The sequence below is a fragment of the Spermophilus citellus genome (assembly GCF_964194105.1).
Source record: "Spermophilus citellus genome assembly, chromosome: 12".
Lineage (NCBI taxonomy): Eukaryota > Metazoa > Chordata > Mammalia > Rodentia > Sciuridae > Spermophilus > Spermophilus citellus.
Genome location: NC_138198.1, coordinates 102,410,669 through 102,426,317, shown reverse-complemented (window position 1 = coordinate 102,426,317; position 15,649 = coordinate 102,410,669). Strand labels below are relative to the sequence as shown.

Genomic DNA, 15,649 nt, shown 5'->3' with positions numbered 1-15,649 from the left:
AGTTATACAGACATGGAAGCAATCAACAATTGTGATTCATTAAGATGTTGCAGAAAAGTGAACGATTTAACACAAAGATCAGCTCAAAGACCTGGTATAGATAACTCAGAGAACTAGATTTCAGCAGAGAGGTTGAAAGCTCAGTCTGGAGATGTTTCTAGGCTGGTATTTAGAAAGGGTTAGGACATAAGGATTCTTTCTTCCTTGGCTGAGGAATGAATAAAAGCATGCCTTGTTCCCTTACTTCCTCCATTTTGCAAGTATCCTATGATGTTGGTGCCAGCCCCTTTGGTTAAGGCACATTATCAGAAGATGAATGGGATTCTGCAGTGGTGATACAGAGGAGCACTAGGCTGGGTACCAGGACCTGTGTTCTAGACTTGTTCTTAACCAACTAGGTGACATATGGTTGAACTTCAAGGCACAGGGTAAAGCCCTGGAATTGCTTAGAATCAATACATACAGCTTTATGAACCTGGGAAGGCGACTTTATCTATTTGGACCTAAGTCTTGATATGCAACAATGTAATAAAAGTACAAGTAGAGCATCCATAATCTGAACATCTAGACTGTGAAATGCTCCAAAATCCAAAACTCTGAAGTGATTTTCCAAAATACATGAAAATTCCATACCACAAATAAACTTTGTGTTCTATGCAAAATTATTATAAATACCATATGAAATTACCATTAGGCTATGTGTATAAGGGGATAGAAAACAGAAATGATTTTCATGTTTATATTTGAGCCTCACCCTCAGGATATCTCATTATTTACTGACTAACATCTCCAAAAAACAAAACAAAACCAAACCCCAAATAGAAAACACTTCTGGTCCTAAGCATTGTGGATATGGGATACTGAACCTGTATTTGTAAGGAACACAGGAAAATTGTGAGGAAGATAGGTATGTGAGAAGGCTTCAAGGACTAAAATGCACTATACAGAGAGGTCTATTTGTATCCCTTGAGTTACATACACATGGGAAGAGAGTACCCCAAGGAAATGGAATACCATGCCTGAGGCCACACAGGGAGTTCACAATAGAACTGGGCTTACTATCCATTTTTTAGAATCCAGCTTTCTTTCATGACATTGTCCTGGTGCCTATTTCTTTCCGTCTTATGGCTGGTCGAAGATCAAATGAGACAACAGGAGAGGAGGTAGGGAGAATTCTGAATAAGTCACGAGCCAACACAAGGGAAGCAGTACAATTAGAGTGCGGGTTCCCTTGGAGATACTCTCAGTGATGTGATGAGATGAACCCCAGCTGGAGAACTTTTGAAGTCAACCAGCATCCAGCAAAATTGTCTGGTCATGGGAAAACTCTAGAAAGACTGCTGAGAAACTTAATGTGCAAAAACAGCTGGGTTTGTCCTCTGAGGTTTGCTTCGTGGGTCTATAAAATTGAAATTCTTGCCTGTAGATTCTTAGCAATGACCGATCACCATTATTTTCTAGCTAAATAATTCCCAGAATATACAAATATAAGAATATTCTCTGTCCCTGATTAGCTTACATCCTGTGAATCATCATACTGAAAGGGATCAACAGAATCTCTCATGTGCAAGCTTAACCTAGTGGCCCCTGCTCAGGTGGGCTTAATCTGGGTTCTGCACAAAACCAAACCCTTTCAGCAATGTCTGTGGATGAGAAATGGCAGAACCAGATCCACCTTTGGGCATGCACAAAGGGTGGGCCATTTATCACCTTCAGCCAATGCAGAAGGCATGACTGCTAATTGGTCTCTTCATTAACCAAGGAGAACATCTACCATCACAACAACTCACAAGCTAGCAGCAATTTGGGGCAATATTTAAGTGGTTTCTAACTCATAATCATATTTCTTCCTGAAATCTGCTGGCCTAGAAAATATCTTTCATTCCTCATAAATAGACTGCTCTCACCTTCAGTAATTATGGACTCCCCAGGGAAGAGAAAGAATGAGTGAGGGGTATACATCATACACAGAGGTGAGACACTATATCTAAACCTTAATCACGGATGATTAGTTCTTTAAAACCAGGCTTTAGCCAGATGGTTTTATACTATTTGGGGCAAAAGAAACATAAAATATTCTTTCAGCTTCTGCAACCCGTAGGAAAGAAATTTCTACTGTATTCCTAGTAAATATCTCTCTGTTATTCTATAAGAGTCTTATCATGTATGTGATATATGGACAGGGATGCTGAAATACTTTTGCCAAAGTATGAAGCTCTCTGGCAGGGAAGGAACTGTGTCAGTGGAGAGGTTAGCAAAGAAACCCTGCCTGCAACTGACAAGAGTGGAGTCTTTCTAGCAGAAATGAAACTCCAGTTTGAGGTCAATGAACAAAATCCCAATTCAGTGGTAAGGTTGTGTTGGGAGGTAGTCAAGGCAGAAAGCACCTTTCAGCCAGACCCCTTTCCCTTAGTGCAGGAAAATGGCAAGTGTCTGAATGTAGCCAAGCATCATTCTGGGGGTCTGCTGAGGGCAGTTTTGTGAATTCCCAAGGATCAAGAAAGGACAATATGGCCTGAGGCTGAAACTCCCTGATAAGTTAGACTTCAGGATGCACTGGAGGCAACTTCCATTGACTTTGCAGGTGATGTCACACCTTGGATGTGTGACTTCTAGAGACAGCATGCCACAAAACTAAGATGTTCATTCCCATCCAGCCTTGGTATTCTTTGGATCTTGTTGGTATATCTAATGAGTTTTGGAGGCTTTATATAATTAGCCTCCAAAACTGGCCATCAGATCAGGACCTAAGAAGCTAAAAACAACACCTTTAATGAAAAGCATAAATGCAATAGGTATGCCTGTAGCTCAGGAAGCTAGTGAGGGTGGCCTCAGGGTCCACAGTTTCCCAGGCAATGGCTCCAGGACAGAGGACAGACAGTGAAAACCAAGTAAACAGTGCTTGAAATGCACAAGCTCAACTGCGTGCGGACACTCATTGTCATTTAGTTCCCACCTCTTTGCAAACTAGTGAACCCAACATGCCAAAGATGGTGTCCAAAGTCCCAAGCCCAGAAATTATCATCTAGAGAGTACCAGGTTGAAGAGAAATTTGGCCTTACCTGGAGACATGGAGGAGTCGTAGGAACTTCTCTCCTTGCGGTTCATCTTGAAGGCCTGGATGTCCTTTTCCCTGTACGTCCCAAAGCCTTCAAAGCTCCTCCTTTTACTCCCACTCATGTCACTGTCCCACTTGTCATTCGAAGGGGTCATGTCACTGAACACGTCCAGGCTCTCTGATCTTGTGCTGCTGCCATCCCCGCTGCTGCCAGAGTACCTTTTAGAGCACGAGTCCACAGACTCAATGCTCAGGTCGCTTTTGTCCTTGGCCTGCGTCCAATGCTGGGCATCAGAAAGCGACAGGTTAGACAGGGTGTCCACCTCAAAGCTGTTCTTGGAGGCTTTGTGGCCGGCTTCGCTGTGCTGATGCTTCTGTTTCTCCTTATGCTTGCTCTTCTCACTCACCAGCGGGAGCTCTTTGTCTGCGCTGCTCAGTCGCTCACTCAGGAGGTGGCTGGAGAAGCCTGTGGCTTTGCCTGTGAAGAGACCGCTCAGGTTGTCGTGGGTCCCCAGGAGCCGGTCTTCCTTGTGCTTATGCTTGTGTTTGTGTTTCCTCTTGTGGAGCCGACCGCTGGACAGAGTGGCGCCGCCCACCTTGGGAGGGTTCAGGGATGGCTGGATGTCACCGAGGCCCATGCCAACAGGTCCCTGCAGGTGTACTCCATGCTTTGCTTTATGCTTAGCTGCCCCAGACATCTTTACGTGGGAGCTTGTGTGGAACTGAGGTGGTGGCACTGTTGGCCTTATGAACGGGGAGGCTGCTCCCAGCGTGTGCGATAGGTACAGCGGAGCTGGGTACTGACCGTAGTAACCAAGGTTCATCATAGGCATTGATGTGTAAGGCAATCCATAGGGTGCATAGTAACTTCCACTGGGAATAGGGTAGCTGAACCCTTGTAAAAAAGGCACCTTTGTCATGGTGTCATTGGTTTTTGCAGGCCTACCACGCTTCTTCTTTGACTTCAAGTCTGAAGTCCTACGAAGATAGAGCAACGGGTCATATTGGATATATGGCACCGGGTAATAGTGATCAAAATTAATCCGAAAAATGCTGGGGTATGGATTCTCGTGGTAAAAGGTGTAACTCCGGTGGGAGATCCTGAACACTTGGAATTTGGTGATGAGCTCTTCCAGCTCAGCCAGAAACTGGAGATCGTCACGGTTTTGCAGGCTTTTCCGTTTCCTCTTGTGCTTTGGCTTCTTGAGGCTCTCGTGGGCCAGGAAGGTGTCCACGATGAGATGCTTCTGCCGGTGGCCATGCCGGTTCTTTGTGCTGGTGTCGGACGGGATGGCCTCCGGGTTATCCAGGGAGCAGAAATCAAAAGAGTACCTCCGTCGGGATTCTGAACTCTTCTCGGCTTGGTCAGACGTGCTGTTGTTGTCTGTCCCGATGCCGCTGTCGCTTGGGATCGTCTCCTCGCTGTGGGACTCGCTCACGGGGGACAGCGTTATCTCCTTCAGTGAGCCGATCTCACAGAGGTGCGAAGGGGAGTTGGCCATCAGCCTGGGTGGGGACAGCTTCCAGGTTCCACTGTGGATTCCCTTTGGGGTTTTGGTTGGAAGAGCACTGATGGGTTGGAGATTTGGCATAGTTTTCAACTCTGAAAAACTGGTTTCAGTGCTGGCGGGGCTCAGGTTGCCATTGGACCCACCTAACTGGGTTGAAAGTGGGTGCATAGCTGCTGGTGAAGATGCCACAAGGGACTGAAAGTTGGAAGGCACGGCTGGAACATCCGGCTGGCTAGAAACAGGCCTGGGGTGTTTGATGGCTGTTTTGGATTCTTCGGATGGGGGCGGCAGCTCCGTCCTCGGCTTTCTGCCCCTCTTCTTGCCGATGTAGATGGTTCCCCTCTTGCTGACATTAATCTGCTTGCCCAGTTTGCTTTCGATCGCTGCTGCCCCAGGGCTGGTCTCCGGGGGAGCTTTGGCCTTCAGAGCCATGCTGCTGGAACAGGACAAGATCTGGTTCAAGATGTTCTTCCTCTTGAGCGTCTTCATCTTGTTGATAGTTTTGATGGTCTTCTTATCCAACACACCGAGCTTTCCGACCTTTTTGTGAAACTTCATCTCACTCATGGGTTTGTCCTCTCCCGGGACGAGCTGGGCCAACTTAGCTAAGTTGCGTCGTCTCTTTCTTTTCTTGGTGCCAGGAAACTCTCTGCTGATGGGACTGACAGGGCTGGTGGAAGTGCCCTCGTGAATCGTCTCCACCGTGAGCAAAGGCTGCTTCTTTGGTCGACCCCGCTTTTTTTTGACTGGAGTAATCACAGTCAGACTGTCTGTGTTGGTGTACAGAGGGCTGGACGGGGTGATGGGATAAGCAGAGGGGGGTTCTACCATCAACTTATCAGAGGTGGCCATGACTGCCTCTCGCAGCATGCTGGTGGGTTTTGGCTTGCTGCAGGTCCACCTCCGTTTTGCAGCAAATTTTGGATGCTGGATATCTGGCAACTTTCTTGATGGAGAGTGATCGGTGCACATTGGGGGCGCCATGATCATGGGTGGTTTCCGCTGCTTAGACATACCTCCTGGGACAATTTTCTCAGTATTTCCACCAGTTTCGAGGCCAACTGAGGGGGACTCATTCTCTATCAGTTTACTCAACTTTGGGACACGGGGGTCTTTCTTATTTCCCTCTGAGTTGGAAAGTATCCTGTTAACCACTTCACTACTCATAGCAATTCCAGAAGCCAGTGTTTTCTCGGGGATGATCTTTTCTACCACTGCTTTAATGGACTGTCTCTTTTTCCTCTTATGGCTGGTTGGATCTAGAGAGGGTGCCTTGATGGGGATAGTAATCCGGACATGACTGGAATCATTTTCAGGATTACTGATGGAGCCCACGTTCTGCCTGGCTGGTGATGTCTCTTGGCCATTCTCTGCAGAGTAGCCTTCCCTTTTCCCTTCTGTGTTCTCAAATACTTTCTGGGCACTCTTGACCCAATCCAGGTCTGGGTTTGGTATGGTTTGACTTATCACATCTTTTTTACTGGACTTTTTCTTGCTGCCTATTGTAGGTGGTTCTGGGGGCTCCTTTGTACCTCCTCCATCTTGATCCCCCAAGGACTGGAGCCCAGTGCACTCGGCAGAGCTGCTAGGAGGAGTGGGCGAGCTGTGGCTGCTTGGAGATGGAACCACACCTCCCAAGAGCAGATCTTTGCTGTTTTTGGACAACTGACTCCACGTGCTCCCTGCACTGCCTTTCTTACTCTGGGCCTTTGCAAAGGAAGCCACGGGTTCAAGAGCTGAGATCTTGCTGGTGCTTGCAGTTTCTCTGCCAGAGTCTGGACTGATGAAGCAATTCTGAGTGGCGGGTCCGCTGTCAGAGTTGGTGGACCAGTCCATGTGGTTCTGGCTGCTGCTTTTTTGCTGGTGCTTTGGTTTTAAGGTGTCACCGGTGAAGTCCTGCGGGAGGCCTGGGTCATAATGGAGACTTGAGTGCTTCTGGGGCCTCTCGTAAGCCTGAGGGTGGGAAAATTGGAGAGACAAAAAGAGAGAGAAACAAAGATGAGCATGTTAGGACTACTTAAAAGTTAATATCAGGCCAGGGGTGGCAGCACATGCCTATAATCCCATGACTTGGTAGGCTAAGGCAGAAAAATTGCAAGTTCAAGGTCAGCCTCAGAAACTTATCAAGGCCCTAAGCAATTAGAGAGACCCTGTTTCAAAATATAAATAGGGGTGGACATGTGGCTTAGTGGCCACGCACCCCTGGATTCAACTCCTGGTACCCCCCAAAATAATAATAATGTCAAAAGGCTTAATTATTTGAAAGTTGGAAACAAATGACTACATTAGCAGCCACCTTTAATTCAAGAATGTTTTACAGAGATTTTCTCAACTGTAGTGGTAAAGATATATTGCACTATTTTCGAATATTAATAAGAATACTTTGTTGGCTACCTTTTCCCTCTAAATAGAAGGGGAAATGCAATCTGAGAATAAAAACAAGTTAGAGAGAGGAGGGAGGGAACTGTAGTCTCTGCTCTGGTCACAGTACTTTACAATGAAGAAGCTGAAACTTGAAGAACTGAGAGTCCTTCCCACAGTGGCAGAGCCAGGGCAAGAGTCTGAACTTTCCTCTCTTCCAAGGTTCTTTTCACAAACAACACCGGCTGCCTCTTAGTCCAGCTCCTGCTTCCCCTCTCATGCATGGCTTTACTAGCTTCCCTTCTCTGGTTCATTTCTGATACTTTACCTTAGAGTTCAACCTCTCTGTACTCAACCAAATAAGAAGGAGCTCATAAGATACCACTCCAAGAAGTAAAAACAGCACAAGGAACTAAGTAAGGGTCAAGGTTTGGAGAATAAATGGAAGAAGAAAAGAAATATGAAAGAACTGTCCTGAGCCTTCAAATCTTCCTGGACTCTACGCTTGCTGCTGCGATTGGGAGTTTACGTGCTAAGGGATCCACAGGCAGCCATTAGGCATTTGTTGCTCTTTGCAGAAACTCTTGGAAAGTCTCATAAGTTACCTTGAGTTTCCTGGACAGATGTACCAGGAAAATAATCATTGTCACTCCAGATCACTCCTTTGAATGTTGGCAGCTGTGTTTTCCCTACACCAAAGCTGACTGAATGTCTCCAGCATTCCCCCTGGGACCGACTCCTCAGATCGGAATGGCAGGCCTTGAGACTCCAGGCACAGAATGATCAGGATGTATAAAATCACAAAGGGAATGGAAAGTGAACGCAGTGTTTTGAGATGTTAAAGCTACTTTTAGTATAGACAGGCTCTTAGTTTCCCAGGCATGCTACTGCTACAAAGAAGTGTTCTTTAGGTTATCTGAGCCTGATATGCCCATGGAGTAGTAAGCTTACCGGATGCATTAGACTAAGACTTGTTACAGAATAGAAAATATAAGTAAATTGAAGAAAAGTTTGGATAGTATGTCCACTGAGAAATGTATGATGATTGGTGTTTATATTTAGAAAATTTAAACCTGTAATATCTATCAGGGTATCTGTTTATTTATGTATCTGCCTGCTTATCTATCTATCAATCATTCTATCTGTATGTGCCAATGATGTTACAGAACTTAAGATTTGTTAGAGAACACGTCTTGTAGTTTCAATTAAGGACCAAAACACAGAAGAAAGAAGTAAGGGTAAAATTCAATGTCCTAAAGCAACTAGAATTTCCTTCACACTATCTCTTAGGTTCCCAAAGGTCTTTTTTTGTACCCTAATTTTGTGATGCCCTGTTTATATTTATGTCACTGCACTATATTTTGAAAGTATGTGATAGTCTCCCCAAGTTAAGTCTATAAATGCCCAGAAGAGAATTAAGAAAGGAATTTTGTTTATTTCTTCCTTCACCTTGCAATTTACAGTAGAAACACCACCATCATTAAAATATAGAGGATTAATCCTGCCACTTGAGAGTTTTTACTAGGTATCACTGCTGTGAGCCTAGGCTGCTATTCCAATTTCTGGAAAAATATAGAGACCCTATTTACGGCATAAAATATCAAATGCTACTTACTTATCTTTTATGAATCAGGCTTTGCTAATTTACCCTTCGTGCAATGGGCTTTAGCTGGCACTGTGTGCTCACTCACAGCCCCACAGCCCTGGAGGAGGGCTTCCAGATGGCATTTCCTGCTCTTAGGATGATGAGGTAGGTATCCCTCATACTGAGGCATTTCTGAGGGTTGGAATGGGGAGGATTAAAAATTAGAGTGAAACAAAAGCAGTGTAATGTTTTGCAACTGGGCAAAAACAGCACTTGTGGTGCCTCCTTTCCTCCAGCTCTGGCCCCTCCACTTCTCTAGCTCTAGATGCTGAAGACCACAGACGGGCTTCATGATGAAGTGAGGAATGGAATCTTGGTCCCTGACCCCCACTGCTTTTCTCCTGTTGGTCCATCTCCTGGTTGATGGCACCTCACAGAGTTCCTGTTTCATATTCTCTTCATGCTCTGGTCTCAGCTCAATCCCAGGGAAGCCCTTTTTTCTTACAGAAATTCCTTGTTAAAGTTTTCCTGAAGCCAAGTATTTTGTCTTTGTTGTGCTCATCATAGTGTTAATTTTATGTATCATTGTGTGCCAACTGAATTAAATCCCTGCCTCCTTTTCCAGCTTGTAACATTGTCACCGAGGCACCAAACACATTGTTGGTACATTGTCCCCGAAGTCTTGGGACATTCCAGGGATGCAAGTTTGGTTCAACATATGAAAATCAAGAAATATAATTCATCCCATCAATAGACTTAAAGATAAGAATAATATATCAAGTGATGCAGAGAAAGATTTGACAAAATACAGCACCCTTTCATGGTCAAAACTCTAAGAAAACTAGGGATAGTAGGAATGCACTTCAACATTGTAAATGCTATCTATGCTAACCTAAGGCCAACATCATTCTAAATGGCAAAAAATTGGAAGCATTCCCTCTAAAAACTAGAACAAGTCAAGGATGCCCTCTTTCACCACTTCTATTCAACACAATCCTTGAAAATCTAGCCAGAGCAATTAGACAGATGAAAGAAATTAAAGGGATATGGATAGGAAAAGAAGAACTCAAACTATCATTGTTTGCTGATGACATGATGCTATACTCAGAAGATCCAAAAAACTCCACCAGAAAACTTCTAGAATTAATAAATGAATTCAGCAAAGTATCAGGATATAAAATCAATACCCATATATCAAATGCATTTCTATACATCAGTGATGAATCCTCTGAAAGAGAAATTAGAAAAACTACTCCATTCACTATAGCCTCAAAAAAAAAAAAAAAAACTTGGGAATCAATTTCACAAAATAGGTGAAAGATCTCTGCAATGAAAACTACAAAACAGTGTACAAGAGTACCCTTTTCCCCACATCCTCGCCAGCACTTGTTGTTGTTTGACTTCATCATGGCTGCCAATCTTACTGGGGTGAGGTGGTATCTTAGGGTGGTTTTGATTTGCATTTCCTTGACTGCTAGAGATGGTGAGCATTTTTTCATGTACTTGTTGATTGATTGTATGTCCTCCTCTGAGAAGTGTCTGTTCAGGTCCTTGGCCCATTTGTTGATTGGGTTGTTTGTTTTCTTATTGTCTAATTTTTTGAGTTCTTTGTATACTCTGGATATTAGGGCTCTATCTGAAGTGTGAGGAGTAAAAATTTGTTCCCAGGATGTAGGCTCCCTATTTACCTCTCTTATTGTTTCTCTTGCTGAGAAAAAACTTTTCAGTTTAAGAAAGTCCCATTTGTTGATTCTTGTTATTAACTCTTGTGCTATGGGTGTCCTATTAAGGAATTTGGAGCCTGTCCCCACAATCTGTAGATCGGAACCAACTTTTTCTTCTATCAGACGTAGAGTCTCTGGTTTGATATCTAGCTCCTTTATCCACTTTGAGTTGACTTTTGTGTGTGGCGAGAGGAGGGGATTTAGTTTCATTTTGTTGCATATGGATTTCCAATTTTCCCAACACCATTTGTTGAAGATACTATCCTTTCTCCATTGCATGTTTTTAGCTCCTTTATCAAATATAAGATAGTTGTAGCTTTGTGGATTAGTCTCTGTGTCCTCTATCCTGTACCATTGGTCCACCCGCCTGTTCTGGTACCAGTACCATGCTGTTTTTATTACTATTGCTCTGTAGTATAGTTTGAAGTCTGGTATCGCTATACCACCTGATTCACACTTCCTGCTTAGAATTGTTTTTGCTATTCTGGGTCTTTTGTTTTTCCATATGAATTTCATGATTGCTTTATCTATTTCTACAAGAAATGCCATTGGGATTTTGATTGGCATTGCATTGAACCTATAGAGAACTTTTGGTAATATCGCCATTTTGATGATGTTAATTCTGCCTAACCATGAACAGGGTATATTTTTCCATCTTCTAAGATCCTCTTCTATTTCTTTCTTTAGCAAACGGGTGCGGCCAATTTGGAAAGCAGTATGGAGATTCCTGGGAAAGCTGGGAATGGAACCACCATTTGACCCAGCTATTGCCCTACTCGGACTATTTCCTGAAGACCTTAAAAGAGCACACTACAGGGATACTGCCACATCGATGTTCATAGCAGCACAATTCACAATAGCTAGACTGTGGAATCAACCCAGATGCCCTTCAATAGATAAATGGATAAAAAAATGTGGCATTTATATACCATGGAATATTACGCAGCACTAAAAAATGACAAAATCACGGAATTTGCAGGGAAATGGATGGCACTAGAGCAGATTATGCTTAGTGAAGCTAGCCAATCCCTAAAAAACAAATACCAAATGTCTTCTTTGATATAATGAGAGCAACTAAGAGCAGAACAGTGAGGCTGAGCAGGAAGAAAAGACTAGCATTAAACAGAGACATGAGGCGGGAGGGAAAGGGAGGAAAAAAAAAAAGGGAAATCACATGGAAATGGAGGGAGACCCTCATTGTAATACAAAATTATATAGAAGAGTTTACGAGGGGAATGGGATAACAAACATGGAGGGAAATGAATTTCAATAGATGGGGTAGAGAGAGAAGATGGGAGGGAAGGGGAGGGGGGATTTTAGAGGATAGTAAAGGTAGCAGAATACAACAGTCACTAATATGGCAGTATGTAAAAATGTGATGTGTAGCCGATGTGATTCTGCAATCTGTATTTGGGGTAAAAATGGGAGTTCATAACCCAATTGATTCTAATCTATGAAATATGATGTGTCATGAGTTTTGTAATGTTGTGAACATCCAATAAAAAAAAAAAAAAAAAAAAAAAAACTACAAAACACTATAAAAAGAAATTGAAGACCTCAGAAGATGGAAAGATCTCCCATGCTCTTGGATAGGCAAACTTAATATTGTCAAAATGATTATACTACCCAAAGCACTATATACATTTAACGCAATTCCAATTAAAATCCCAATGTCATTCCTTATAGAAATAGAAAAATCAATCATGAAATTTGTTTGGAAAAATAAGAGACCCAGAATATCCAAAGCAATCCTTAGCAAGAAGAGTGAAGCAGGAGGCATAACAATACCAGACCTTAATTTATTCTACAAAGCTATAGTAACAAAACCAGCATGGTATTGGCACCAAAATATACATATAGACAGTGGTACAGAATAGAAGACACAAAGACAAACCCATGTAAATGCAGTTATCTCATACTAGACAAAGGATCCTAAAACATACAATGAAGAAAAGGTAGCCTCTTCAACAAATGGTGCTGGGAGAACTAGAAATCCATATGCAGCAAAATGAAACTAAACCCCTATCTCTCACTGCACAAAACTCAACTCAAAGTGGATCAAGGACCTAAGAATTAGACCAGAGACCATGTGCCTAATAGAGGAAAAAGTAGACCCAAATCTTCATCACGGCGGATTAGGCCCCGACTTCCTTAACAAGACCCCTAAAGTACAAGAAATAAAATCAAGAATTAATAAATGATATGCATTCAAACTAAAAAGCTTCTTTTCAGCAAGAGAAACAATAAACAAGGTGAAGAGAGAGTCTACATTTTGGGAGCAAATTTTGACCTCATGCACATCAGATAGAGAACTAATCTCCAGGATATATAAAGAACTCAAAAAACTGAACACCAAAAAAAAAAAAATAATAATAATAAATGGGCTAAGGAGCTGAACAGACACTTCTCAGAAGAAGATATACAATGGATCAACAAATATATGGAAAAAATGTTCAACATCTCTAGTAATTAGAGAAATGCAAATCAAAACTACTCTAAGATTTCATCTCATGCTAGTCAGAATAGCAGCTATCAAGAGTACAAACAAATAAGTGTTGGTGAGGATGTGGGGGAAAAGACACACTCATACATTGCTGGTGGGACTGCAAATTGCTGCAACCACTCTGGAAAGCAGTGTGGAGATTTCTTAGAAAATTTGACCCAGCTATCCTATTCCTCGGTCTATAACCAAAGAACTTAAATTCAACGTACTATAGTAACATAGCCACAACAATGTTTATAGCAGCTCAATTCACAATAGCTAAACTGAAAGATGCACTTCAATAGATGAATGGATAAAAAAACTTTGGTATATATTCACAATGGAATATTACTCAGCATTAAAAGAGAATAAAATTATGGCATTTGTAGGTAAATGGATGGAGCTGGAATGAAGTAAGCCAATCCCAAAAAAACAAAGTCTGAATGTTCTCTCAAATAAGTGGCTGCTAATCCATAATGAGAGGGGCATGGAAAAATGGAGAAACTTTGATTGGTAAGGGCGAGGAGGAAGGGGAGGAGAGATGGGGGCACGAAAGATGGTAGAATGTGATGGGCATTATTATCCTAGGTACATGTATGACTGCACATATGGTGTGACGCTACATCGTGCACATCCAGAGAAATGAAAAGTTATGCTGAAATTGTGTAGAATAAAAATGCATTCTGCTGTCATATACTAATTAAAATTAATTAATTAATTAAAAACATTTATTGAATGAATGAGGGAATATACATCTCAGTATAAATATTTCACTTATTAACAGTGAAATTAGTGACCTACATATTGCAACATATTGTCTGAGAATACAGTTACCACCTCCAACCTAATTTCTTTTGCCCTCCTATGAAGACATCCACCACAGTCCTTATAATTCCACATGGCCTTTATTTGTGTACTTATCTGTCTCCTTCTCCCAGTACTGTCGGAGACTGTCTTATTTATCTTTTTGATTCCCAGGAACTATTATAAAACCAACTACTCAGAGAGTTTTCTACGAATGTTTGTTGAATTAATAAATAAATAAAATAATAGATGAGTTGTCCATTCCAATGGCAAAATACATAGTTGCACACAAAACACAATACATCACTGATCTTTCATTTTATAGATCAATGAAATTGGAGCCCTAGAATGCATTAGGTGTGGAACAACAAAATCCTTTGCAAATACTTAAGGACTAAAGGCTTCTGTAAGGAGCTTCCCTTCAAAGCCATTTTCATGGTTACTTCCCCCATCTCCTGTCAATTGTTTCACTTTCCAATTAAGCCTGCTTTGGGGGAAGGTCATGTGACTGCCAGGAGGGTGGATTTCACCCAGGCAGTTGAAAGGTAGGGCCAGCTCACTTACACCCAGGGCAGGCCAGCTGAGAGTAATGTAGTTAAGCTTGCTGGTCCCCAGTGCAGCCCTGGACCACTGCTGGATCCCATTGTTCCTCCCATTTCAGCTGCAATTTGCCCTGCTGGGAGAGCTCAGCAATCAAAGGGCAGGAGGGACAAAAGGAAAGCACAACAAAGGATCAGGAGTAATGGGGGGAAATGGCTCTTTAAACCCTGGCTCTGAGGAGTTGCAGAGAAGGGGCAGAGGGGGACCAAGAAGGGGCGCTTTCCAAGAGGCCAGGAACAAGGCTTCCCCCAGCTCTGGTGGTCGGCTGTATCCATTGCATTTCATGAAGTCCTAATTCTTCACCTGTCAACCATGACATATTATATACACAATAGTGAGGCTGTCAGTTCCAATATGTCCTTCCCAGGCAACTGAGCACTTACTCCATCTCGACAGAGATGACAAAATGAGTTGAGTTGCTAGAAAGGCGACATTGGTTCTCACTCCTATCACTCCCCAGGGCTCTGGGGATGGGGGTGCTTGTTGAGGACTTTGGCTTGGGTCTTTATGAACCTACACAGCACAGATCATCTTTTTGTTTGTTTTATAAGACCTGAATCTTTTAAGGCCTTTGTATGACCCTCAGCCCTCAGCAGGGCTCTTTCCTAAAGCAACAAAAGAAGGAACAATCAATGATATTCCATTGGCCACCAAAGTTTGGGGACCAACATTTTTTTTTTGTCAGGGGGGGGTTACTGGGGATTAAAATCAGGGCCACATTGATTGGCCACTGAGCCATATGCCCAGCCCTATTTTGTACTTTATTGACAGACAGGGTCTCACTGAGTTACTTAGTGCCTCGCTTTTGCTGAGTCTGTCTTTGGACTCAAGATCCTCCTGCCTCAGCCTCCTGAGCTGCTGGGATTATAGGTGTGCACCACCATGCCCAGCTGTGACAAACCTTTAATTCCAACAAAGCTCAGTATGTATGCTCGCTGTATACCCCTCCTCTGCACCCCCAGGTGTTGGTTACATGTGGAACTCAGGTACTTTGAAGGTGTGGCTTGCTTATAAGAAAGTCTTTGCCAGGCACATTAAATCTAGGTCAAATGTTTGTAAGTAAAGCTTCAAACAAATTTGATCTTAGAAGATATCTTCAAGAAATCCAGATCTTTTGTAATGAAAAGAATTCTTTGTAAAATACATTCCCTACCCCATATCTTTTATATAAACCCCACACATTTAAATTTTGTACAAGTTGAGCTGCTTTTTAAAAAAGCACTTTATTTTTCATCTAACTTTTAAAATAAGCATTAGATAACTGAGCAAAACTTAGGGGGAAAAAATCCCTAAAACTGGAAAGAAAATGAGTAACCCAGTCTTATCTCAGGTTTACCTAAAATAAAGTTTGTCACAAGGAGTGAAGATGGTGATTTAAATATGACAAATGAAATTTAAAGATGCATTTTATTTTGATAATGCACCAAAAAAAAATCAGGCATGACTTTATAGGGGATCTATTCTTTTGCACTTGCTGTGTTCATGATCCTTTTTGCTGATGCTGATAATTTAAACTTACTGTCT

The 15,649-nt window shown here is 42.4% G+C and overlaps 1 protein-coding gene across 3 annotated transcripts in view; it reads right to left on the bottom strand.

Annotated features, from left to right (window-relative positions):
• Positions 1–15,649, bottom strand: part of SETBP1 (SET binding protein 1) — a 359,668-nt gene that overhangs the window by 99,485 nt on the left and 244,534 nt on the right. For all 3 annotated transcript variants that reach the window (XM_081263352.1, XM_081263354.1, XM_081263353.1), the window contains exon 4: positions 3,063–6,522. In XM_081263352.1, coding sequence (XP_081119478.1) covers positions 3,063–6,522 — 3,460 coding nt within the window. The remainder of the gene's footprint in view (positions 1–3,062; positions 6,523–15,649) is intronic.